The following is a 27541-nucleotide window of genomic DNA, read 5'->3' on the forward strand; positions in this document are numbered from 1 at the left end:
AACTCAACTCTAATCCTCACAGAAGTGCAACATTACAAAAATGATGAATAAATAAATGATTAGAAGATAAAAGTTTGCAGCATATTCTATAGGCTGTTTGTCATCAAGCTTCAGCCCCAGAGGTTACGAAAAGTACGTGCAATCCACCTTTACATCAACATTATCTAAATGCTGTTCTAATTGCCAACTCATTTTCACCCTCTTGGGGACCCGACCAGGCTATTTGTAGGGCTCACCTGGACTGATACACCTGCACGCAGCACAGATTTCTGAGGCATCCAGGCAGAGCAACCTGCGTGTGCTTATGTGTACACACGTGTGTGTGTGTAAGTGTGTGTCCATTTGGAGAACTACTATTTAACTACGGAAATTGCTGAAAATACAGAGGCCTTTCATTAACTTTTCCTACCAGATGCATTTGATAAAGGGCCAAAAGTCAAAGTGATACAAGCATTCTCTTACCCAAGCCTGGGTAAACATCCTGGAAAAAGCAGCACTCATAATAGAAACGTTAAATAATTTTCTTTTTAATAACAACATTTTGCTGGCCATCAAAAACCTGTAACATTTGTGATGCATTTATTCCAATATAAATTTACTGTTAACCAAACATCCCGACCCGCCTTGCAGGAAGAATTTCCAAATCTTATGTGAAATGTATTGGATTACATATTATTACATATATTATACAATATATAACTCAATTTCTAGTTCCACACATACAGCTAGAACTTAATAACCTTTGTCTGAAGGTTACTTCATCCTCCCCTTTAAACGCACCTCTTAAAGACCTGACACAATTTTTCCAATCCAGTACTATTTTTAACTTTACGTATCTTTTCATGTACAACTGTATTAAAAAATTACCTACTCCCTCAATAAAATCCATTTATTCTCCTTTCAGATCTCCTGTTCAGGTTTCGTATGCTAGACATACTAAGGCCAACAACTCATAAAAATCTTTGGTCTCTTCACACAATGTGAGGTATACTGTATTTTAGAGGCAAAAAACCCTGAAGAGAAAATTAGCACATACAGGATGCTGTTACTTTTCATGATTACAGCTTGCCTGAATATATAAGGCCATCTAAATTTTAAATTATACCCATCACTTCAATTACAACATTATAGCTTAATCTGAAGCTAGCAATTACATCTTATAAAATAAATTAATACTTCATTTTAACAAGCAGTTGAGAAGTCCAAAGATCCAAAGGATGCTTTTGTTAAGTCATTAAATTAATGCACAGATTTGTCACCTCTTTCCTCACAAGCTTTGATCAACTTCTCCCATCTTCTCAATTTGCCTCCATATAGAATTGCTCAACATGCAACAGACGGCATTATACATGAGTCCTCCAACATTTCTTGTCAGACATATAGAGCAAGACTCTGCCCTTGGACTGTTATAGCACCTTCTCAATGGAAGCTTCATTTTCCACCACAGACAGGCCTTCTGAAACTTAAGAGTTTTCTTCTAACTGGTTTCCCTGTCAGACAGAAGAATAATAATTATTGAAAAGCAGTTTATGTGTCTTATTTTTCTTGTCCTATTTTATAGGCTAGCAAGCGTGAAAACCAGAATTCATTGATTTTTTTTTTTTTAAATCAGAAGTGAAATGATCTTTGAAAAGCCTAAAAATTATTAAAAATACTTTTCCCTATTTCAACTGAATGCAGTATTATTATGTACTAGGCATAAAAAAAAAAGCATAATAGCATGTGTAGTATGATTAAACTGATTAAGTACAATAATTACCAGATAATTAACAATCTAGTATATCAAGAAAAACATAAGAAAAACATATATTCTTTTATACCTACACCAAGCCTGCTTAGTTCTAAGCTAATAATTCCTTTCTTATATGAATTCCCCCATCTCCCTTTAAAACAAATTCTTCTGGGAAGCCATTCCTAAACTTAGGGGACATACTTCACATTTTCTATTCTATTACCCGTTGAAACAAATAGAGGTTTTATTTCCCACTTCAGAAGTTTTCCTTAGTGCATATCAACAACAGAAAAACACTTTAAATGGCTCTAACCCAGGAGACTAATAAAGGATAACACACCTCCTCAGATATATATTAATTTTTGATTATGCTCCACTATAAAACATGACAAAAAGACACATTACAATATGTGAAAAATATGCCTAGTTGTTTTACTGCAAAAGCATGGGAATTTTGCTGAATGTATTGTCCCTGGTTATTTTAGACTGCCTTTCTAAAATTTGTTTTCCTTTAAGGAAACAAAAATCTCCCACTAAACGTGAAGGAAAAACGGCTTTAAAAACTTCATGCTCACATTCGCTCATGCACAATCTAAGCAACACGCACTAAATCACAGCTTGCGTAAGATAGAGGGGAAAATAACGCAAAGCTACAGTAAAAAGAAAACAATAAATTACTCTGCATCCTTGTCTTTAAGCACTTGGTATTTGGGACCCTGGAGATCTTCAATGCTCTCAGCAATTGGCTTATTTAGCGTTTCTGGCAGAAGGAGAGTCAGGAATCCCGCTGACAGCCCACTGATCCCAAACACCACGAACGGTACAGAAGGACTGAGAGATTTCTAAAATTAAAGATCCACAGTAAACACCAAACATTGTTTCCCGATCTTAAAATGTACAATCCATGTGAACTGCAGTCAAAACCAAAAGACTACAACTTTTCACTCCAGCGATCTGTGCAATTATCTATACACTGGTAGAACAAAGAAACCCAGAAAATGTCATTTCACAGAAACAGCTTTGTAAGAAAAACTTTGTTTATGTGCCTAAAAACTCAGATATGGAATAACATTAGATTATTTCCAAAAGGGATAAAATACCAAGTATTTTGAAACACCTTGTTCATTAAATCTTGAAACTGAGTGAACATTATTTAATTTTTCATAAAAACATTTTTTCAAGAAATACAGGCATACATGGTGCCAAAATCAGCAAAGTGCTTTTGAGAGAATTTAATAAGTCTGAGTTGTGTAAAAAGTAGAAAATAATCTTACCATAGATGGCACAAATGGAGCCAAAATGCCCCCAAATCTGCAGGACATGGAACAGACACCCAAGCCAGCGTTTCTGTTTCAAACAAAGGATGAAAGATTTGTAGTTTCAGAACACACAACTGAATCCTGCACAAACATGTGGTGACACTGTCAGAACCAACTTACACTTTTTTTTTTTAATTACCAATAGCCTTTATTTAAGAGAAAAAAAAAAAAAAAGAAGTTTTTACAGACCTCCAGCAGTTACTCTGAAGATTTTCTACAACTACCTGCCAGCAAGGTAAACCCTGCCCTTTCAAACCCTAGCAAAACCACCCTGTTGTGCAATCCTTCACACAAGTCTGAACAAAGAGAGAGGTTTTCCAACCTGCCTTACAGGGCAATTTAATTGGACATCCCTGTGCTGGATGGGGCAATGATTTCAAAATTTGGCAGGATCTTCAGACAGAAGATCCTGAATGTTATCTCCAGTTCAGCCTCTCTTCTGCCACCTCAGGTTGCAGAGATGAAAAGTCAGTGCTTACCTCCACACAGAAAATAATTATTTGCCAGTGTGAAGCTTGAAAACATCTGTCCAGATGTGTCACTAGAGGGGCTGCTGAATTCCGCGCTCCCTTCAATTTTCAGACAAGTTTAAAACAATATCATCCAGACTGTGATAATCAGAGCATGGGTTAGAACAGCAGGATCCTCTTCAAAGATCCTCTTCAGAGAAAGTTACAAAAATCCTCAAAGTCTTTCATTTCCTGATTGAATGCCAAAATCTTACATCTCTGTATCAACTCCTAAATATTTAACAGCCCCTCCAGAGACTGACATTAGCACCCATCATCAGTGAGACAGCAAGAACCAGCTCATGGTGGCCATTCTTTTTCCTACATCTCTCAGTTGCTTCCTCTCATCCATCATCATCCTCAGCCACACCACTGAGCTGAGCTGCTCCCGCTCACCCCGCTTCCTTTTCCTCCTCCAAAGACAGGAAGAGAGTGACAGGATTAAAGATGACCAGCAGAGAGGTGACATGGGTCACTAGTATACCAAAACCACCCACCTGCACATCCCTTCCTAATGGCCCTTTGCACAGGTTAAGGGAAACAGATGATGGAAGGAGCTGATGAGAAGCCAGTGACTTTGGTGTAAAAATAAACAGACAAAATAACTTTTTTCTCTCATCAGAGCCTCTTGGGAAAAGGAAAATAACAACCCACGCTTCCTCACATTGAGGCAGCGTTGATCCAAACCCCACAGGACAAGGCCAAGCACCTCCCCTGTCAACAAAATCCCCGAACAGATGAGAGACACCAGTCTGTGTGTGAACCTTTCATTTAGAAGCACCCTTCCCACAGACCCTAAGCCTGTCCCATCAAGAGGTTTGCTGGCTCCGTTTTCTCTGGACTAGAGCAAAAGGTGATCCTAAATGCAAACTGTGTCATTTCAATTCCGATGCAGAAGGAAAGCAGTTGTTAAAAGACTTTAGGATATCTTTAATTCAGAATTCACCAGCGTTTGGGTCACGTAGGACAACGTCATGTTATTCAAGAGGAAAAATGCATTATTGCCCAAGTTGATACTATTAGTAAGTATTCTTGAGATGCTGCGCTGCTGATAGCTGACCACCCACTCTGTCTTACCTTACTGCCCCAGTTCCACCACGCTCACCAGAAAGCCTACTGAACCTGACGGCTGCACGTGCTCCCACCATCCCACGGAGCACAGCGCTGAGCTAATGCCAGCCAAAATAGCTCTACAACCAGGGTAATCACATCAGCCTGGAGCCTTGCTCAAGCCAGTTAGTCTGATTCCATCCATCACATACAAGGATGTCATCACTTTGAAACTCGTTGCCCAGAGAGGTGGTGGAGGCCCCATCCCTGGAGACATTCAAGGCCAGGCTTGATGAGGCTCTGAGCAACCTGATCTAGTTAAAGATGTCCCTGCTTACTGCAGGGGGGTTAGACAAGATGACCTTCTTTAAGGGTCCCTTCCAACCCAACACGTTCTATGATTCTACCATTTTCTCATGAAAAAACCCACGAGTTTATTTTTACATCTATATTACTAGAGCTATGATTACATTTTGTTTCCAAAGACAACCTTCCTTTTTGTACAAAATGCAACAGTAGCAATGTTTTTTATTTTTAAATTCTGTTCCCTAGCAGGTATTTTAAAGACATATCAAAAAGGAAAAAAGCCCAAAGCAGGTATACACTCTCCAGCCCACAGCACCCCCCCATTTCTAGCATGAGGTGTATTTGTCATTACTCCATGTACCAGTTAAAAAAAAAAAAAAATGCCTAACAGTCCTCGTGCTTAAAGTAATAAGTAGGTTTAAAATAAGGAGCAGTAATACTGGAGACATTTAATTTTTCTGCAAAAAATGAAAAATAATAAAATGAAATCCAAATGAAAAATAATAAAAAAGTTTATTCTACCTCCTCTCCACTGCTCCAGAACGGTGTGTGTCTCATCACATGGCGTGCCTTAGCTCCACTGTCAGAGCAATGCCAGCATCACCACAAAGCTTTGCAAGGACCACCAGATGGTGCTCATGTTTCGCTTTAAATTAAACACTTGCCCATCACTGCTTTTCTTGCATGAACTATACTTGCAATTAAAGTACTGGAGAGATAAACATACTTTTAAATGTATGAAAATTCCACACGTGAGAAATTTTCATATGGTTTACTGTAGCAGTTTGTCGTATTATTAAACATGAGTGATCTAATAAAGCTGCTAATTTTTCAAACCATATTCATTCTTGCATTTTCTCCACTGGCCGTCTGTATCTTTGACACATAAAGTTACTTTTTTGCCCGAATATTAGTGCAGATTCTCAGATGAAGCAGCACCTCACTGGATTAATTTATGTATTAAATCTTCCTAATCACAAACATCTAGTTTCAAACACAAAGAGCCACTACTGTAAATCCTGCCAGGTATGAGCCATCACGTACTGGGTACTGAACATCAATGGGACTTTGGAAGACAGCATAACATGAAAACAGTGAATCAAGCAAACACTGAGCAATTAAAACATTTTCAGACTTAATTCTCTGGATTCTCAACTCTAGAAAACCAGAGGGGACAGGAAAACAAAAAGTCAAAAACCAGCCACTGAAGACAAAAAAAACAACAAAAAAAAGAGGCCTTAAAGAATACAAGGGTTTGGACAGGGATGCAAACAAACCCTCACATCCAGTTTCAGTCAGTGTCCCTGGGACTTGCCCTAAACCTGCGCCAAGAATCAGAAGCTCGGTATCTAGAAACAGTCAATCCACCTCCATCCTCACAAGTATTACCGCAAAAATTGCATTCACAGACCAGCTTTTATGCCTCCGTAACATAGGGTAATTTGTGAACCTCAAAAGAACAAAAAAGCCAATCCAAGGAGTGATCCACATTTACTTATCTTTCCCCGCAAAAGCCCTCAGTGTCCTGGAATCAGGTGATTGACATCACCATCCTAAATACCTCTATGGTGCTAGCGGACACATCCACCAGCTGGGACACCTTCCTACTCCACATCAGCTTCCAATGTTCCTGCTCTCTCCAAAGAGGGCTCAATTTTTGCAGCAGTTCTGTAGTTGCTCTTCTTGAGCAAGTAGTGCAACATGGCTCAAATTCTGAACACGTGCTTAGAAATTCAGAAAGTCACGTGGAACCAAGACGGGGGTGAGAAGAACAAGACTGTGTGGTATTGTATTTTCCTATCTCAGGTTTATCTTGGGACGACAGGAGAGAGAGAGTAACCTCGCAAAGAGTTGGTGAGAACTATGAAAAATAAACTAAGGGTTTAGCCCACCTGTTCATGAATTAAATGGTGTAAAGCAAATTACTGTCATACAGAAACTATTAAAGTGAGTTGCATTATGAATATTTAAGTAACAAAGATATAGAAAAGCACTTGTTTTTCAGCAGGCAAACATAATCATATGGGAGGTATAAGTATATAGGAGGACTGTAAACAGTCCTTACTGCATAGTCTATATTTATGATTAAGTTAGCATACACTTCCATTACATCATTATGTTTGGTTTTGTACCCTGTAATTTTACTCCCCAAAATCAATAGTAGAAATGAGAAATACAGCACCTAGCATTGCCAGTGTAAGAAGGTGGTTTTCATATTTTTATTCTGGATTCAGACCTAGAGGAAGGTGCCACAAACAGCCTGGGAAAGTGCATTGCTGCAAAACGTGTGACTAATAGGAGAAGCCCTTTCAAGCCCTGGCGAGCTGCCTTAATTACAGAAGGAACTCATCTTGACATTTCAGGTAAAAATAATTACAGATAAACATTAAAGCACACCAGCAATCAGTATCGCTGGGTGAGAAAAGTATTTTCATTTACCCAGAAGTTCTGTTGAATTACCTCAGTACTGTTGGATATAATTCAGATGTATAAATATACACAATGTTGAAAGCCGCGCTGACCATCATTTTTCCACACAAAGCTAACAAAGTGGGACTGAGGAGCAGACCTTTCAGGAAAGAGAAAACAAGCTGTAAGCATAAATAGTCTGTTTTCTTACTCTTTTTTACACAATATTGAAAACATCCCATCCTCTTTAAGAGACCATCACGCAAAACGAATGTTTCAGCCATACATTTTTCAACCGCAAGCACAAAAGCAGTACCTGAGTTCTTCCCAACCATTTTTAAGAGCTAGTGTAATATCTGATACATAAAATTATATTTAGGACCAAGAAAAATCTGGCCCATTTATTTGGGAAAGCATAAAACTACCACAGCTCTAAATGGAAGGGCTAATGCTTCCAGGTCTGCGGTCAGAATACCTTCCCAGGTAACTGCATTTTAGACAGGAACAGAAAACATAGCCTCCTGGACTAATTTATTAGATTAAAGCCATAAAACTTGATTCACCTCAACGGTTTACTTGCTCCCCAAGGACATCCTGTTGGGATTTAAAATGCAACAGCTTTGTAATTGGCAAGAAGAAATGCTAATGCAGCCCAGTTTACTAACAGCCAGACTTTAGTTGGCTAAACTGAAGTGTGCATCTTTGAAAGTCCAAAAGAAACCTGGCTTTTATTATCCTGATTTTGGTTATGGCTATGTTTGCACCATCCATTTTAACAAAAAGAGCATTTAATATACACATTTTTTAAGCATGAAAAAAGAATGAATGCTACAACTATCTGTATTTCAGGTTCTCTTCCTCAGCACTGAGTTTAGCATGCTTTGAGTTGGATCAAATGATGTCGATTAATTAATGGGAAACTCCAATTGCTCCTCAATTGCTTTTCTTTTAATTTTGCCCTTGAATATTTTCAGTTCTATTCATCCGATCAAGTCAGATTCTGTTTCAACTGAAGCAGAAATTCACGTGTACATGAACTGAAATCCAGAAATTTGATTTAATTTCTTTAAGTGCGATGTATTTTTGCAGCTATGTCTGTAATTCATGCAAGACAGATGCAACATTTTCATCCAAGTTCTCCTCTTGCTCACTAAGATCTGGGATGATATTACACACAGTTGACAGGTGTAAAGGTGCAAGCCTGGCCCTCAGAGCCCTGCTGGGTGTCATTAGAAAGCTGGGACATCCCTTTTCTTCCATCAGCCAAACATGAAGCGACGAAGAGGAGATTTGTAGTTCTCAAAAGTGTTTTAAAACTTGCTGTTTCTCTCCCAGGGAGACTTAAATTGAATACTGCATCTCCACATATTAGAAACGTAGCATTAGTGCACTTGGGAAGTTTTGGTCTTACTATCAAAAGAGAAGAAAGAGCCTGTCTAGACAGTGAAATGAGCACTCGGAAGCTCAGGAGTGAATTTAAAGTGCACTGTCTTCTCCAGGTTCCCCTCGGGTGACACTGAAGGCTGGACACGTAGGGAATTATTGTGGGTTTAGAAGCACACTGGAAATTCACTTCACATCAGCTGCCTTGTGTAAGTAAGCCCAAGGATAGTCATTATATTTTCCTCATAGTCTTGGAACACATTTTTAGCAATTCTTGCAGAATAGTCCATTATTTTCTTTACGTCTATAAAATGTAACGCCATCAAGCAGGAATGCACTTTCTCCTGTGGGGATTCTGGTGACCATTTGTAGGTTATTCGCAAGGTCCAGCCGAGCACATCCACGCAGCATCTTTAGCCCTTCCACTGTATTTTGTCTAACACCCTTTCACCTGAACATCCAGTAGCAGCAGTTTGCACACAATTCTGCCTGAAACAGTACAGTCGGGGCGACTGTCTCAAACCTGGGTAAAAGGCAAAGTTGTAAGTTCTCGCTAAATTCATGCATTTGAGTTTTATTGATAAGGGACAGTCTTCCATTAATTGATCTTTAGAATTCAGAGAAGTAAAATGGGGGACAGCGGTGACAAATGGTGCTGACATTTAAGATCTTCTAGAACAGGAGTTGCTCTGTGATTAAGTTTTGATGCCATCAATGCCGTTAGCAGCCTCACTTGCAGTGCCATTATGTAGATTCACCCTCAGGCTGTCATCTTCATAAGTATAAGTTCACTTAAGCAGTACCTCTGAAACTAAAGGAGTCTTTAAGTTTACTTCAGAAAAAATATCCACCAAGAAAGGGTCGTTCTCAACACCAAAAAAAAAAATATCCAACATTAACAAAAGCTGAGACAAAACTGATTTAAAGAACTGCAAATTTTCTTTCCTTTAGTGGGAAGCACATCAATGAAAATCACAAAACATTACTATGTGTTCAACAGAAGCAGATAAATCTAAATGAAAGTTAAAATCTCATTACCCCTAGACTAAAAGTCCTCTTGGCTTGCTGGACAGACAAAATGCAGATGTCTTTGTGCTTTACAGCAGCTTTTGAAAGAAAATAATATTACAGCTCCGTTCCCCCTCCGCTGCCACTCTGCCTCACCGTCTTCCAATCTGATACTCGCACAAATTAATTGATGAGTTCTAAGCGATAAGGAAAGACGGAGCTGAGGGACGTATCAGTTTTTACTTAACCATTGAGACAGTTTTAGTCTCAAATTCAGTACACATATTTAATAACACAAATGTTCTTGGCCGATTCCACAGGGGAAATTACTTGGATCAGATTCTCATTCACAAGTTAGCAGAGTTATTTAGAAATTGAGTGAAGGTTACAGACGTAACAGGCAAGTCCCCAATATCTCAATAGAATCTTAAATCCCCTGTAATAAAATCAATCACGCAGAAGAATGCAGACGTAGACAAACGTAAGAAGTGTTCTCCTTAGTAACAGGAGGGTCAGACTAGAGATGCAACAATCCTCATTTCATCTAACATGACTCATCTTCATCCCGCTTGGAGCTGAATTTCTTTGTATTTAACTGACACAGATCACACTGGGCCAAGAACCAGCCTTATTCTCACCACAGCAGAAAGTCAGACATTTTAATGGGGTTAACATCAAGTCAACTGGAAAAGGTAGAGGACTTCCTGAAACTCAGCAACTCTTCAGGAATTATTACCCTATCCTGATTAATCACTACTAATGAGCAAACTTGTTGGAAACAAAGGAAGAAACTGCCTCAGTAAAAGGAGCAACAAACATCTGAGGGTTTCAATTAACACAAGCACGGCAAATAGGATTATGGGATATTTTATCTCTGTTTTTCTTCCTGAGACTTTTCCGAGATCAATTTGAAAGGGATGCTAGGCAGCATTTATATCTGCTAAGGATAAACACAACCTATAGAAGGCTACCTTGTAATCACACCGCTCATGCTCCTCAGTGAAAACACTGTTAAGGCTAAAGTATTTCTACTGAAGCAATATTAAGAACAATACAAGCAGAGAGCAGCTGCTTCTACTTGTCAGTGTCATATCGACATAAGTTTTCAGTAGCTAAAATAAAGGTTAGTACAGAAAAACTATACTTGAAATGGAAAGAAAAGTGAAAATACAAGACCTAATATACGTGAATGTCACTGACAATGTTAGAAAAAACACACTTTTTGAGATGAGAAATATACTTGATGATACTCCAACTGTTGCCATGAGCTGTCCTCGCAACTGCATAGTACCGCAATATACAACATGAGATTGAGAGAGGCAGCAAGCTTCTTGCCATCCCTATGGCTTCCATACTGCAATTCTGACTTGTAATTTTCAAGTACAAAGTATTTTTTTAAAGCTTTCTAGTGGTTTGGTTTTTTTAATGATGAATTAAGCTTCTAATTCAGGAAAATCTCAGTTCCTACTTCTATAAATATTACATGCCACCAAAACAAATGTAAAAATAGGCTTGGCATCTCACACTGTCAAGATCCAGTCAAACTGACATTACACTGCACTGCGCTCCAGCTATTAAATCCAGTATTACAAGGTAAACTCCTTAATAGTGACAAATGAATGCAGCATCAGTATTTGAGACAGACGGTGATAGCTTGGTCTGACCTTCAAAGAGCCAAGGGCTTGCAGTCAAACTTAGTCAATTAACAGGGTCAAATCATGCCTGCAAGAAGTTAAAAGCAATACAGGCAAGACCCTGGCTCCCTGACCAGCCCCAAAAGGAAGAGACGGGTATAAATGGACAGGGCTTTATGCCCTGATATACTCAGTCACAAAATATTCGTTAAGTTGTTTTGTCAGCTTTTATCCAAATTAACAAACATCTACTTGAGCAGCAGTACATACTTACCAGCATCTGCTGGTAAAAACATGGTAAATATACATGCAAATCCTGCAAATATCAGAAAACATGTTGTAGTTTTACGTCTTCCAGACCTAGAAGGAAAATAGAGCATGCAGATGAAGACAGAAACAAACTCCTTCTGTATTTTTTGAATTTGTCTGCAAAATACCAACTAAAGTACACAGCGGTATTAATAACAGTTATAAATCTATTACACCTTGATAAGTGATTCAACTCTTACAGTATTTTCCTAGTTCTGTGTACTGAAGTACTCCAACAAAAGCCTTCCTATTTCTACCCAAGCTTTGATTTTTAAATTATTGAATTTTTAGGCTTGAGAAGAACCCATCTACGTCAGCAACAAGAACTCACAGATTTTTTTCCTCTCTGTACTGAGCAAGGCAACGGGCCCTGTCACCAAAAGGGTATTACAGTGCATACACACAAAGATCAAATTAATATTGGTCAAGAAAATGTAATTCTAATGCTTCCTAATATGTATTTCTCTTTTACAAAACTTTGCATAAATATATGCACTTGGGACACACAGAGTAAAACTATTTTGTATGCTTTTCTGTCTAACGGTATACACATGGAAATAAGCAGAGGATATTTCTACTGCCTAGTGTTTTAAAATAAGAGAGAAGATGACAGGATAGCAAATCACCAGCCCACCTCCACATCTGCCATACTTAAATATTTCATAATTATTTGCAAAGAACCACAAATAAAGATATCCTTAGTAACAGTTTGCAGGCATGTAGAAATACTGTACATGCTTGTTACTTTATAAAGTCTCACAGCTGTTTCTAACTGTAGAAATAGTTACCATACCTACCATACCAGTAGAAATACAGTATCTATAACAAACATAGAATACTTGCTTTTAAAATCTTCTAAATATTTTAGCAACAAAAAAGCTATACTTTAAGGATACTGCTCCCTAAAACTGCATGAAAACAGAGCAGCTGGCCTGTCACACCCTGTTTTGCGTTAAGCACCTAAAGCTGCACAGATCTTCGCTTCAGGAAACCAAAAGCTTGAAATTCACAATTAGTTTGACAAATTACAATGGAAAAAAAAAATATATAGAAAAGGACTTGTGCAGTTTAAATGCATGTCCTTGACTCAGGCTTCTTGGGTTTGAGGTGAAGGTTGGCTGGTCGTTTTGCTTTTTAGCTTGACCAAGCTGACACCTTTTTACTGCCCCAAAAAAACCAAAAGGTGACACCCTCACCTGACTGAAGAAAATGGGATTTTTGCCACTGACCTCAGTGACACCAAAAATATAGTTACAAAGATACTCAAATTGAAGGCTACATGAAACCCTGAGTAGCTCTGGGTTGCCAAACTGTTTGGGCTTTGGAAATAAGTACCCACATAAAGAATGGCCTCCAAATATATTAAGGAGTATAAAAATACAGAGACATCGATCATTAAAGCCTTAACAAAAATTGAAAGGCTCTCACTTCAAAGTTCTCTTTGAAAAGTTTAAGTACAAGTGAACAACGCTGCAAATTGCTTTCAACTGCAGTTGGTGGGCAGTACAAAATCAAGTAATTCTCAACAAAATATGTAGGAGATATATATAAGCTATAGATACTTAGATAACTCACTTTTTTCCATAAAGACCAAACTCGTTTTAATAACATTAATCATTGAAAAGCTCACCGCTTGAGTAATTCAAAAGATGAACAAAACTAAAAAAGAGAAGAGGCAGAAAACCAGAGTCCCATTTCTGTATTAACTGTAAAAACCCTTGCAGCAGAGTAAATCCCCAAAGAATAAACACTGTTTAGAAAAACGGTGAAGTATCTTACTGAGCAAAATGTTAATATTTTTCTAGGCTATCTACAAATATATGCAGAAAACCAGGAAATAAGTTCTTCTTACCAGGACTTCTCAATAAAAAACATGCAGAGAGGAAATGCTGGAATTTCTACAAGACCAGAAAGAGCCACATTTAAATACAGATTTCCTCTTAATTCACCAGCATTTAAAGTTAGTCCATAGTACACAAAGCTGCAGACGTACCTAAAAATAACCATAAAAGTTACATTACTAACATAACCAGTCTTTAGGGCTAAGGAGGTATTTAGAAAGTAAATTATGCTGAGTTATGGATGAGCTATATAGAGTTACATGCTAGGAAGAGAACTCTTATTTCCCCTCCAAAAAGGGAAACAAGGCAAAGAGTAGTTCTTATTTAACTAAACAAAGTAGCTTCTTGACAGAAATAAGTACTCATATATATGCACAGCATAACTTTCAAAATTTTCTAATAGCTTGGTTTTTTTCCTAGGTTATTTAGCAATCTAATAAGCTTAACTCTAAGCAGATGATGCTTAACTGTTGCAAAGCAATCCTATGAAAGAAAATTATATGTACAGCCACTGCTTAACGCATAGTGTCTTCCTCAAATCTAGGGAAGGCTTCCCCCACAAACCTATGATCCCTTTTCCTTGTAAAGACTAAGCCCCCACATCCCCGCCCCACAAAAAAACAGTGGGTTGGAAAGACCATCAGATATTACAGACATTTTGCCTATTCCCTCGTCGCTCCCTTACTGTCCAAGCAGAATCTGGGCCAAGTGATGTAGAAAAGGAAAGGTTTGCCTCATACAGGCAGAAGTACAGTCTCTGTCAATCACAGCTGAGGGTGGTGCTAAAGGCTCCTGGGCAACAGCACAAGGAGCTGGGTGACAACTGCCACGACACCACTCCAACAGGTCCATGAGCTGTATCTTAACGGGGTTTGAGACAGAAAAACCAGTGCTGCAACCTCTTCTTATAGAGGGTAAGAATGACTTTGTGCAATTTCTCATCATCATAATTACTTATGTTTACCTACCAGCAACTTAAAAGTCTAAGATGCTTCCGGAAAGGTCCTACCTAGCAAAGATGTTCCTGTCACTTATCCCACATCTCTGCGTAGCCCACACATGGAACTACTGATTTTTCTCGTCTACATCCTGACAATTGTCTCAAATGATGTTGACCTTTAAAGGGAAAACTTCTTCTTGGCATTCTGGAAAAGAGCTGTTCTTCCAACACATTTTAGCTCAAGCCAATTTGCAACAGCTGCTACTCTAACAGTACTCTAACAACAAACCCAACACCCTCCCCACCCCAGGGGTTCCCTCTACACTGCCATTTATTCCTAAATTTATTATATTACATCCTTCTGCGCTTCAGGGTGGGGTTGGTTTTTTTCCAAGTTGTACCACTTTTCAAGACAGCACCTAATATAAACTTATGCAATCTGTATTTTACCTTGCCCACGGTTTTCCTCCACTGAACCTGCGTAATGTGCTTATTCTAACACTTATTCTTACTCTAGATCTCTACTGTTGTCTAATCCCCATAGTCCTTTTCTTCCTAAAACTGGTTCAAATACAAATCCCCTCAGTAATTTCTACTTCAGCTTCTCATTTCACTCAATGTAAATATTATGTTCTCGCCAGATTATTTCTTAGGTTTTGAAACGGTTTCTAAGTAACACACCAAAAATAAACCACAACAGCAATAATAAAGAAACGTCAACTTTACAATGCATCATTTTAGATTATTGTCTGCCATCAACTGACAAATTTATGATTTATTTTGAGGACAGAATTTTTAAGAGAAAAGGATGAAAATCTTAATCGTTTCCTCATGTCTGACTGACTCACAGCATCTCAGCATCTTGTTATTACATACCAGATGTACATCAGTATGATGGTTCGCCACCGAAGGACCGGGTGTTTTACTAAGTTTAGGATACCAGGTGCCGATTCGTCCTTTCTCAAAGTTCCTGTGCTTGGTTTTAATTTTATATTTAATCTCTCTTTTCCATTACCAAGGGCAATATATTGCAACACATCTTCAGCTTCTGCAATTTTCCCTTGGGAATACAGCCATCGTGGTGATTCTGGGAGCATACTAACAGGAAAGAACAGAAAATCAATAATAAGAAGTTCATTCCTATGAACACAGCACTACCGTCAATCTGTCCATTTTGCAAATTAATACTTTTTTTAAAGTACCAATACAAAATTCAGAGAAAAACATTCTATTTGCATTGTTCTGCATATTAAATTCCACATACTCTGATAATAATACAGGTAACCTTATAGCAGGATTGTTGGAGATATTTGACCAAGCACTCAGTCATGTTAGAGGAGTTTAAAATCTAAATCTTTACTTCTGCTGAGCTGATTTCTTAGGAAACGCTACACTAGCACTGTCCAGGAAGCATCTCAGATCCCCTTATCTGAACAACCCAGACAAAACTTTGTTTTCACAAAGTGTATTTCAAGCTTCTCCACTATGGGAAGGGCTCCGAGTTGGAGGAAAGAAGCATTATTGGGGAATTACTTCTCAGGCTCCAGTTCTAGCTCATCACTGCCCACAGAAGTTTTAAATCTCCTATTGCCAAGTATAATCAGAACATCCTTGCTTACCACAACTTCAGTTCACGATTCCTGTTTTTTTCAGGTTGTAGAGCGTGCTGCTGCTTTTATACAAGCCACAAAATAAGGAATGGAGTATTTTTAACTGAACCTTTACTTTCTCTGGTACTCCTAACACAGATACACATCCTACAACCAAACTAAACTTTCATTACTTCAGAAGATCCCAGTATTTTTACTATTTGGGGGAAGTAATTAATTTCCATCAGAAACAGAACACCATAGAGGGAAATACATTAGGCAGAACTTCTTTTCTTGGCCCAGAGGTTTTGTTTTCCTTCATTACAGGAAGAGGCACAGGGCTTTTTGGCATGTTCTTTAACAGAACTTATTTCAAGAGCAAATCTATCTAAAAAATAATTGAAAATTTAAAAAATTGAAATTAAAAGGTTTTCTTTTCTATGCTGTATGCTAGACACTCCCTGTACTAATGTGTAGACAGCCTACTACACTAATTCTTTTATTTCTTCTGCAGCTTCAACAAGTGACCAGAAGTATACAAGGCATATTACTTGATTTGTTAGAAAAATATTTTGTAACAACACAGGCCAGACAAAGCTAACACTTTTAATTCCTTTAGTACTGATGCATTTCATAACAATTTTTATGAAAATGTCCATGTAGGAGTTCTAAATAGGAGCACCCAAGCACAACGGTGCTAGGAACAGACCCAAGGGACCTCAAAAGCAAGCAGAAACATAGCGTATCACGCTAGAAAGGCAATTCCAAGTGCTCTCACTTATTTCCCTTTGCATGTGTCTCATGAAAAGAAACTCTAAAATCCCACTAGGATCACTTCCAGAAGTTCTCAAGTGCTGAAGGCCTTCCTTGGCAGAAGGCAATGTTCCTGGCTGATGCTCCAGCTTGCAGCCTCTGGCAGGCTTTCCCTTCCCCAAGCAGATTTGTAATCAAGTTTTATGGGACAGCTGGCACACAGCTGCTCTTCGCAACGCTGGCCACTACAACAGTAACAGAAACACAAGCTTCTCTTCTGGGTAACCCTGACCTTCTGCTTCATTTAAAACTGCCTCTTCCTTCACAATGTGATTTTTCTCTTGCTTGGTTCACAAAACCATACAGAAAATGTCATCTTTTTTCATACTACTCTCTTGAATGATGAGAAGAAAAGTAACTGTTAAATTGCTGCATGTTTTCTCTTATCATTATAATGCACATGAACCACTTACAAAGAAAGAAGGAGGAAGATGACTCCTGGAGTATTCGATACCAAGGTGAGGTAGCGCCATTCTCTTATGTAGTAACCCAGTAAAGCATAAACAGCAATGCCAACTGCAAACGTCAAATTAGTTAATGAACCTGAAGATACAAGACCAAAAGACAGAAGCGATCAAAAGAAAAAAAGAAGTTCTTAAGCAGAAGCCTGAAATTCCTAGCCCATGATATACATAAATAAAACAGCAGGTATTTTATGAGGTATCTTTATGGCAGTTGTGAACCAGCTGGCTTAAGTATATTACCCAAACCCAATGAAGAATAACTTTGCATAACGTATGGGGGAGTTGTTTGGGTTTTTTTTTTCCCTTTCAACCATAAAGGGTGGTACATAGGAGAGCACAAGAAATTAACAGGAACCTACAGACTAAAGAGAAAACCTGAGGACAGGAAGGGCAAGTGTTGAGAGTAATTTATTTCAGTCTATTAAGGTAGTCTTGAATAGAGGTGGCAGGCTGGAACAGAAATTGGAAGTTATAAAAGTACAAGGACCGAGTTGAGTACAAAACCAGCTGCAAGCCAGAGGTTTATTACAGCAGACTTCTGACGAACAAGCATAAATAAGAACGTTGAAAATAAGGGGTCACCTGAACTCCAAAAGCCTAACAAACCCTCTGCAGACTAACCCAGGAGATCTTGTACTAACCCAGAAACCCTCAGCTATCGCCCACAAAGCCCAGCTCACAGCCAGGAGCTCTGCTAGGAGGAGAGCTTCTTTAACACTGCAGCCAGCAGCTCCTGGGCAGTTGTTCAGCGCCTCTTTCTCAACAGCTGAGCAGAACTAGAATAAAGCACTTAGAGCGACAAGCGGCAGGAAACGGACTGTCTCTTCGCTCCATCAGGAGGCTGGGCCTGCAGGGAGAAAGGCTGGGAAAAGCAGAGAGAGACAACAGGGCAAGGGGGAAGGAGGGGCGGGAGAGAGAAAGGGCGTGAGTCAAAAAAGCGAACCCAGGAAAAGAAGAAAATTCAGTACTTAAAAATTTAGGCAGAAAGTTATAACTAAACCACAACTGGTCTCATACACCCCCAGGAGTCCAGAGAAGAAATAAGAAAAACAGTGGAATGAGGTAACTGAAGAAATGAGAGAGAGAAATGTGCTCGCAGCCACGGCAAGTCAGCATTTAGACCAAGTTTCTCCCCCATGTTGCATTAGCCAAAGAGGCGTTACAGCCTGAGCTACTCCAGCTTTGCAACAGATTGACATGCAAGCATTAAATTATTTTAAGTCTTGGCAGAGGCATACAAAAAAGGACATTTAAAAATACTGGATGGTCAGCACATCCAAGCACTGGAAAAAAACACTATCCAGGCACTACGTCATTTTGTGGTGCAGGGAAACTTCAAAGAACACTTTCAAGAATGCCTTCCTAAGATACCATACAGCATCGTTCAGAAATTGGCAGAATCTGCCAAAACATGTTTGTTTTTTTTAATGTAATAGAGTGTGCAGACAGAGAAATTTTAGGAATCAACGTACCAATTTTAAAACCTCAGTTTTGCTATTTATGAGACAAACTCAAATCACATCTTCCTTATTCAGCCACCTTTCCCACAGAAGTTAGAACCTGGATGAATCACATCACGCTTATGCTACAAACTGACTTGGTACAAACTTAAAATGTAAGATACTGATAGTCAAACAACACATGGCACAGTAATAATGACTAAATATTCCCAAATCCCACCTGTAAATGACCAAAATGATTTTCCTACATATTCTTGTGTTAGGACAAATGACACAAGAGCCATTCCACCATTCACAATTCCAACAAAAAAACGTGAAACTGCAAATACGTCATAGTTCGGAGCTAATGCTGTGACATACCCAAAAACGACATCAAAAAATAGACCTGTAGAGAGAGAATAAAATGTAATTAGTACTTAACGCTACGCAGCTTGAACTCAAAAGAAAGGCAAGGACCACAGTCAGTTACTGGCTGTAATGAGTAGTCTATAGTACTTGTCTCTAATCTCTTGCATTTGGCTTTCTGAAACCACACCTTTCTGAAATATGAAAATTACAACAAATTTTCAAGCCACACACTTGTTTGCTATGCCAAAGATGAGGTTTCCTTGAGACAATGCTATCACTAAACAAAAAAACACTATGGCTGCAAACACAGCTGGAAAACGAAACAGCAGGACATGAGTAACCCACTCGAAAGATGTTTAGGTAAATCATTCTCCCCCACCCTCTCCAAAAAAATGCAAATTATTTTTATTGGGAACAATATGGTTAGGCAATGCATGGAATACTGGGTTCCAACAGTGATAGTCAGAGCAAAACCAGGTTATTTTTCATCTCCCATTGATATTCCAGTAGCTGCTATGCTGCTCAGCACACTCATACTAGCCAACTGTAGTGCTGCTCTACTCTGAGTGTAATGCTTTTACAGATCGCCGACTCCATATCATTGACAGAGCAGGTGACCCACGAGCAGCCTCCAGGTAGGGTGGCTCACAGGCAGAAAAGAAAGGGATGATGTTATCCACATAGAATGCTTAAGAAAAACCTTTTAAAAATCTTACCTGAGATATACACGGGTTTCCTGCCCAGTTTATCCGACAAAGGGCCAAATGTGATATTTCCAATGAGCAATCCAGCAAAAAACAGGGATGATGCAAGGCTTACTTTGTAGGCTTCTTGTTCAACTAGGTACCACTGTCAAAAAAAAGAGAATCTCCTTATTGTTAAAAGTAGTAACACCAACTTGCTACCTTCCTCAAAAATAATAAAAATCTATCAAAATTCTTCTCTTACCACCTTATATCCAATTAAAATTTTGTTCAAAGTTTGACCGGTAAACCAACAATAGTCATACCTTTTCCTCCCTAACAAACTCACATCTCTCTCTACTTTCTCTCCCCCTAGAAGAGAAGCAGGAAAGGATTATGGAAAGATGTCCTTGTTTTGTAAAAACTCTAAGAACTACTTATTGACTACTCATTGATATTTTAGTATCTTATTTCGCATGTGCATTTATAATCAAACAAAAGTTAGAAATAAAATGATAGGTTTTCTTTAGAAAATGTACTTTCTACCTCATCCAAAAGCTAAACTGAGGCAGCAAAATCAAAAATTGTCAGAAGAGAAGAAAATGAACTGACGGTGGGTTGAAATCAGAACGAAGCTTATACTATTTCCTAACGGGGCAAGGCACGCCAAGAGCTTGTGCAGCCCCTCTGCTACAAACAAGGAGAATCACCACTCACAGAAACTCACTGCTGATATTACACAAACATTGCTGACGTCATGAACTTTGGAAAGAATGGCAGTCAGAAAATCCTAAATGATTTTCCAGGAAAAAAAAAAGTTAACTAACTCAATGAAAGTTTTACCCAAAGAAATATTTAATCGTTAGCGGAGTATTTCAAGTAATTCCCAGTTTATTTACTTGAAAAATTACTTTCAAAAAAGTGGATGAGTGTCATGCTGACTTTTCAAACAGCATGTGCAGTATGTCCTTTGGGGAAAGGAAGAAGGATCATAATCATATTTACTTTTGTTAAGTAGAAGGTTTAAAAAAAAAAAAAAAAGCGTAAGGGAAGAGGCCCCTGACCAAAATCCAATACAGCACACTAGGACCTCAGCCTTGAAGTGTCTGCCTTGAATTAATACAGATTACCGAAGAATATTAGGAATTTACCGAACCTTTTAATTACAGCAATCTCAAGGAACATATGCTTTTACTCAATCAGAACTCACATAGTGGCAAAGTACAGAGAAGACACGGTTCCAGCCACCCAGTAACCCACCAGTTACCTGTGCTCTACCCATCCAGCAGCCTGCAAGACATAGGTTGCAGGAGCAGGACAAGATTTAACACATTCACAGGACGCCGCCTTTAGTGCAATGTACCCGGTGTCCCAGCACTTCAGAGTTTTGAGGGACTTTTGGATACTCTGGGGAAGTAAAATTCCCGTGCAGCAGCACTTGCAGTTGGTTTTTACTAAACCCTGATGGGTAGTAAATTCTACCCTATCACATTGGGTAAAGATCTAGCCCCGAAACTTATGGTTTCTTAACTTTCTGAGGAGACTTCAACAATGAAACATTCCTGGGCACAAATCCTCAGGAAACTTCAAGTATATACACATATATCACAGCCTGTGCTCTCCAAGGCACAGAGCACTGCTGGCATAGGTCCTTCTCCGTGCTAGCACTCCACAGCACAAAAATTTCAAACTCCCAGTTCTTGTCTGTGGAGTATTTCAGGCTGATACAAGAGATGGAACAACTTTATTCTCCTGGATATAGCTGTAAAAATCAACTTCTCAAAGGTGAAGGAGCTTTTGTACACCAAACGTAAGACATTCCTGAACCCAGATAAGCATCGCCACTTGTTAATGCAGGGGACTGAGTTGATGCCAAACCAAGAAGCAATTCTAACAGCTGTATTTTCCATGAACCAAGCCTGAGATATTACTTACACAGTCTTAGTTACGCCCAAATTAATTGCAACGATTAGTTCTTGAAACAGAACTGAAGAGCTGCTCTGAAGTTTTGTTGCACCCCAGAGCAGAATGGTGCTCCTGCCAAACCAGAACAGAACTGAAAATATTTGCTGTTTAAGCTCCATCGCCAAAACAACGGAAATAAACTTTACAAAAGCAGCTTCCTGTCTCAGGACAGAGCAAGAGAAAAAGATTGCAAACTGATACTTGTGCTGCTTAGCATGTCATGAAGTTGCTCATATTTTAACAAGCCCAATATAATAATCTGTGAAGAATATAACTCAAAAGAACGTGTCTATCTACTTTATTTGCACAAAAGGAACTTGTTAAGTATTTGTCAAAATTAACTGCAGCTTGCCAACAAAAACGTTGCCAATTTTGCTACCACCAAAACAGATACCCTCTCAGCACTTTAAATCCACATGGCAGTTTGATTTAGTTACTAGACCACTAGGCATACAGCACGACATTGGCCAGCATCTAGAGATTCCATGAGAAGACTATTAACAATGTAATTTAAAAATTCTTACAATAAAGTTACTGAAATTAATGGGAACATAAATTTGTTTCAATGAGTCTTGAGAATTACTACATATTTTGGAGACATTGAATTTTAACTAATACTGTGTTTTTAAATGTAAAATTTGCTGATTTATGATTGTAAGTTAAGCACTACCCCATATCACGCATCCTGCTGAGAGTCTAAAACTGAAGTGGGATCTTGGAAAACAAGCCAATAAAAAAAAAAAAATCTGTTTCTGACAGAGGATATGATCCAATATTACATCATTCTTTCTTATGTCTAGTCACTACATTTTTCCAAGATAAACGTTACACAATCACATTTGGGATAATGGGAAGGAAGTAAAAATTTGGCACCAAGTGCTAACCTGTCATATATGAGTTTACTGACAACTGCTCCATGAATTCCATCAGCAGGACTCTGACAGTTCACGCTACAAGCCAAGCCACCCACGCAGTCCTTTTTCTGGCACTGGCAGCACCACCTAGGTCACTCATGCTCGCCTGAGTGATTATAGCCCAGGGACCAGCAAAAAGCAAACACAGCCTTTTGCAGGGAATTCACAAGGCGCGAGGATGAAGGGTCAAGCTTTTGTCCCACTCAGCAAACTCCAATCTGTTCCATCTCCCACTCTCACCACACGCTAAAATACCCAGACATGTGGTGCATGAGTTTCATTTTCACACTAGTTTTAATCTTTATCTTCTGTGAGAAACTAATGCAGCTCATGGTAAAGCTTACATGCACAGCAGATTGCTCAGACAAGACAAATTGAACCTTTCTTGGTAGAAAACAGATTATTAGGAGGAGCTCATCCTAAATTCCAGAGTTATAAGCTGTAGTTAAATGATCATTCTTCTTCATTAGTAATGACTTCCAAAACATCTGAAAGTAAAGAAAACTGAAAAAAAAAATAGATAATAGAAAGTTTAGCCTAAATTAATAAGTATTAGATTTATGTAGGAAAGCTAAACTAATAACTTAGTCATATACTTTCAGATTTGAAAATAATAATAAAGTAAGAGAGCCAGATGGGTGAGTTCCAGTAATTTTAATAGTATAAGCAAAACATTACACTAAGCCGTGCTCAGCTTTTACAAGCGCCACATCCTACACTAGTGGCACAAATCCCAAGAAGAGAAGAAACGGTTAGGCGCGACGGATGTACTTGCCTCAGTTACTATAGACGTGAAGTTGTCCGCAAAATGGATATGCTTGGCAAGCTCAGCTCTGCTCACCGGAATTCCCTCTTGGTCTATATGATACTCGGGCACAGCTCCCACAAGCACAATAAGCATCGACTGACAAGCCACGTATACCTTAAAATAAGACATAATCATTTACCCTAAACAATTCCAAGGGGACCTGATGGAATACTATAAGATTTTCATTAAACAGGTAACAGTTTCCCCCTACCCAGCATCACAAACAAAATGCAGTCAGTCTACTGTGTTTAAATCCCAGATGTGATCATCGAGGCAGTTGGGAGCAGTGGGTACTGCTCCAGAGATGCTGGTGCACTTTCAGCGAAAGCTTCATCTCAACGCTCTCCTTCCTCTTGAAAGGTTGTTCAGTTTGTTCTTGCAATTTTGCAGACAGACACAGGAAAGAAAGATATTAAGACCTCCATCCTAGTTTCATTGCTGAGATTTAACACTTAGACCAAGATTATTAGAAACAAAAATTTTACTTACTATATTCAAAGAATACAACCTGTAGTGACAAGTCAAAAAAAAAAATCATATTTTTAAAAGTCTCTGCTAGTTCTTTCCATTGCAGAGATTAAAACCTTGACCTAGATCATTAGGAGAACCAGAATGTGCAGGAATAAAAAAGATTTTCGTGAAGAAACACTTATGAGAATATTTATTCATCGCTACGGGCTTCAAGATGTTTTGAATGTCTTCCAGACTTTGCATCTGATTTTATTTTTTCTAACTTAAAATAACATTATCCTTAAGCATATCCACATATTGGTGATTTTCAGCACATTACCATCGATGGAACAGTTTTGAATCTTGAATGGCTTCCTTCCTTGGAAATCTTTGGGTGGCAGATTTGGTTGGCCATTGCTTTAACGTGCCATTTTTTTTCCTGTTCTTACCTTGGACATTATTGCAGAAAGAAATTCTAAACAAAACCCTGCGATCAGCACAATCCCCCTCCCTCCCAGCAGTGTTTAAATCCTGCACTAACAGGAGGAAGCTTGTTACGAAGAAACTGAAGGAGCGGAACAGATAAATGTTTGCATGCGGGGGTGTGGACGCTATTTAAAGACAGCACCCTGCATACCACTTCTCACAAGAGATTTTAAAAAAAAAAAAAAAAAAAAAAACCAAACCAGAAACACTAAAAAAAGCCGTTGCTGCGGTTAGGCTCCATTTCCTTCCACTCAGCAGAAGCTTAAAAAGCAGTTTTTGAGAAGTGGGAGATACGCGTAGAAATAAGGAAAACGGATCATAAACTTTGAAAAGTTGAGCACGTAAGCCTGCAGCGAGGCCAGCAAGAGGTTTGAAAAACAACTCGCAGAAGGCGCAAACCCCGCCAAATCCTATTTCGAAGCGGAGACGGAACCGGGGGGGGAGAGGATGCTCGCCGCGACGCTGCCAGGGGCGGGCTGCTCCGCCATCCTCCCCGAGAGGTACCACCCCCAGCCCCCCCCCCCCCAAAACTCCCGCAAACCCTCGGAAGACCGCTGCCGCCCCGCCTCACCTGCAGCAGCACCAGGAAGGCGGTGAGCCGCCGCTGCCCGCCGCCGAACTCCCCCGCCGCCCCGAAGGCCTCCTCCAGCCCCGCCGCCATGGCCCGCCCGCCGCCGCCCCGCCCCGCCCGCCGCCTCCCCCCCTTCACCGGCTCCCACCTGCCGGCGCTCCGCGGCGCTCGTTACTTCACTCGTTAATTTCGTTTAAAAGAAAGTGATCCAGAAGAATCGCTCTATGAGCGGAGCATGGGTGGGGAACAGCCTCGCAAGGCCACCGAGAGGGGAGGTTGTTCGAGGTGGGCTGGAAGGGGACATGGCCTCATCTCCTCTCCAGAGCCCTCTGGAAACAGGAGCAGCTCCCGCTCTTCCCTTCCTTCACCTCGATTTTAAGAGAGGCAGGATTTTTCATCAGGATTTAATCTAGCCTAGGTAACTGCAGGCTGCTACCAAAGGTTAATTTTGCTGCGTCGCCTTCTCTGGCCAGATCCGGTAACGGGGCACCTACAGAACAAGCCCATTGTGCTTGTGCCGATTCCATAAAACAAATTAAACAACCACAAATGCTCTGCTCACCCTGTAGCTTCCATCCAGTTTACCGAGTGCCACCTAAACACTCCACATCCTGCGGACAACAGGAGAAACTCCAGGCAAGTTGGCAATTTTCATATCAAGAATAGAGACTATTATTAGACTATTTAGTAATAGATTACTATTCTAGAAAATAGATATTCTTTATTAATAGACAATCAACTATTACAAATTAGGGCTGGGGAAAAGGAGTGTAACAAAAGCACAGTGTGTGGCCTCCTTTGGTGCCTTCAAGATTATAATACGCATGGTTACGCTTGCATTTTTCCTGGCATTATGTTTAGAGATGCAGCTTTACTATTTCATTAACTTTATACAGGGTTAGGTTTGGGGTTTTTTGAGTTTTTGTTTGTGGTTGGGTTTTTTTTGTTGTTGGGTTTTCAGGTTTTTTTGGGTTGTTTTTTTCTTGGGGGGTGTGTGTGTGGTTTTGGTTTTTTTTATAACATCTTTGCTTTGGGGTTAAATCTTTCTCCCCAGTTAGCCGTATCAAGAAATACTTTCCTTTGAGGCAGTAGATTAGGATTACCTCCCTTTAAATGCTCTTAGTCCAGGAGAACTAAAATGAGTTGAAAGATTGGATGGGACGGCGCAGCTCACCGAGAAAGCAGCGAGTGCCCCACGACATAGTGGGTATGTTGCCCAGGAAGAGCTAAGCAAGGGTCAAAGTGCTGCTTACCTTGGAACTGTGACAGTGTGGATAAAAGTGGTTTTCTAAATAATTTCTGAGCTTCCTCATCCATGTTGTCACCGTACATTAGCAGACGGTAGTGAAATCCTAGGTTTTATTTGAAGTCTTTATAGCCTCTGCTCCAACAGCTTTCGCGATTCCTACCCTAGTCCAAACAGAGCAATCTGTTGCTGAGCTGTGGCAGCAACAGACGAACAAGACGGGCTCCTGTTTTCTTCTTAAAGAGATCTACAGAAAGGATGAAAATAATTTTGGAAGTCTACTGATTTTACAAGACCAATTAGGTTCCCTCTCATGTTCAATCACCTGTTTTCCCACGTTAATGTGGAAAATACACACTTAAAAGTCTCAAGGAAAAAAAAAGGCCCCAAAAAACTGTCACCATTGCTGCATCCGCTTTTTCTTAAACATTTTAGCCTAGGACATACGTACTGGCACTATTTTAGAATCACGAGATAATCTAGACCTGAGCAGGTCTTCACCAGCATCATGTTAAACAGCAGGAAGACAGCTCTTAGCCCGCATTGACCAATGTTCCTGCTACCTGCTAAACATTAGTTGAACAAACAAAGGCGGGGGTGAAGACATCAGCATTGTTTTCTGACACCCACAATTTCTTCAGTAGGTAGGGAGTTAGTACTGCATGACTGTTCTGACGTTTGGAACTGAAGCACTGCAAGGTCCCTTACAATCAATCTATGCTTCTGGGAAACATTTTCATAATGCCTTAGGAGACAGTAGCAATAAATAGTAGTTTTTAAATCTTTCTCCTTAATTTACCATATCAAGAAATTCTTTCCTTTGAGGCAGTAAGTAGGAAGCCTTGCAAAAAAGGTCCAGAAAATGTGGTTACCGAGGATTTTTGCTTGGATTTTACTGGGGGTGTTAACAGCTTGCTTGAAGTGAGGTTTGAAAATGAAAAGGCTCAGGTTTACCTATGCACCTCTTTCGCTGGTTACCAGAAGAACTCGATTTGACTAGGAAATACAAACCAAAATCTGTTTGTTGGCACAAACAACAGTAAAGCTGCATCAATTAAAAAAAATATTAAAAAGAGGCTAGCACTAGAAGTGGTTTAATTTAATAAAAAAAAAAAGTCCAACAGTTCCCCGGGAAGCCATACTCTTTTGGGAGACTAAGCATCTTATTTTGAGTTGACTCCAAACTGAACATCTAATCAAAATATGTAACACTAAAGCATTTTCAAGTTACCTCTAGCAGGGTAAGTTTCATTTAAGATTAAATCAGCATCAGGCTCCATAGCAAAACCTCAGTGACAGTTTAG

At 39.4% G+C, this 27541-nt stretch overlaps 1 protein-coding gene across 5 annotated transcripts; it reads right to left on the reverse strand.

The window, feature by feature from the left end:
- LOC128910900 (solute carrier family 22 member 15-like) lies at positions 1-27537 on the reverse strand. 5 transcript variants are annotated; one of them, XM_054204868.1, is made up of 12 exons: positions 26245-27537; positions 23452-23598; positions 19831-19963; positions 18987-19151; positions 17256-17385; positions 15317-15538; positions 13512-13652; positions 11625-11710; positions 7377-7485; positions 3007-3079; positions 2411-2574; positions 1-1490 (listed from the first exon to the last, which is right to left on the reverse strand). In XM_054204868.1, the coding sequence occupies exons 1-12, from the start codon at positions 26302-26304 to the stop codon at positions 1478-1480; spliced, it is 1443 nt and encodes a 480-aa protein (XP_054060843.1). In that variant the 5' UTR covers positions 26305-27537; the 3' UTR covers positions 1-1477. The 5 variants fall into 5 exon arrangements, with proteins under 5 accessions (XP_054060843.1, XP_054060841.1, XP_054060844.1 ...); XM_054204866.1 differs by lacking the exon at positions 26245-27537 and adding an exon at positions 24992-25081; XM_054204869.1 differs by lacking the exon at positions 26245-27537 and adding an exon at positions 24992-25015 and having other exon boundaries at positions 23452-23859.
- Positions 27538-27541: the final 4 nt, after the last annotated feature.

This window comes from Rissa tridactyla, chromosome 6 (genome assembly GCF_028500815.1).
Source record: "Rissa tridactyla isolate bRisTri1 chromosome 6, bRisTri1.patW.cur.20221130, whole genome shotgun sequence".
Lineage (NCBI taxonomy): Eukaryota > Metazoa > Chordata > Aves > Charadriiformes > Laridae > Rissa > Rissa tridactyla.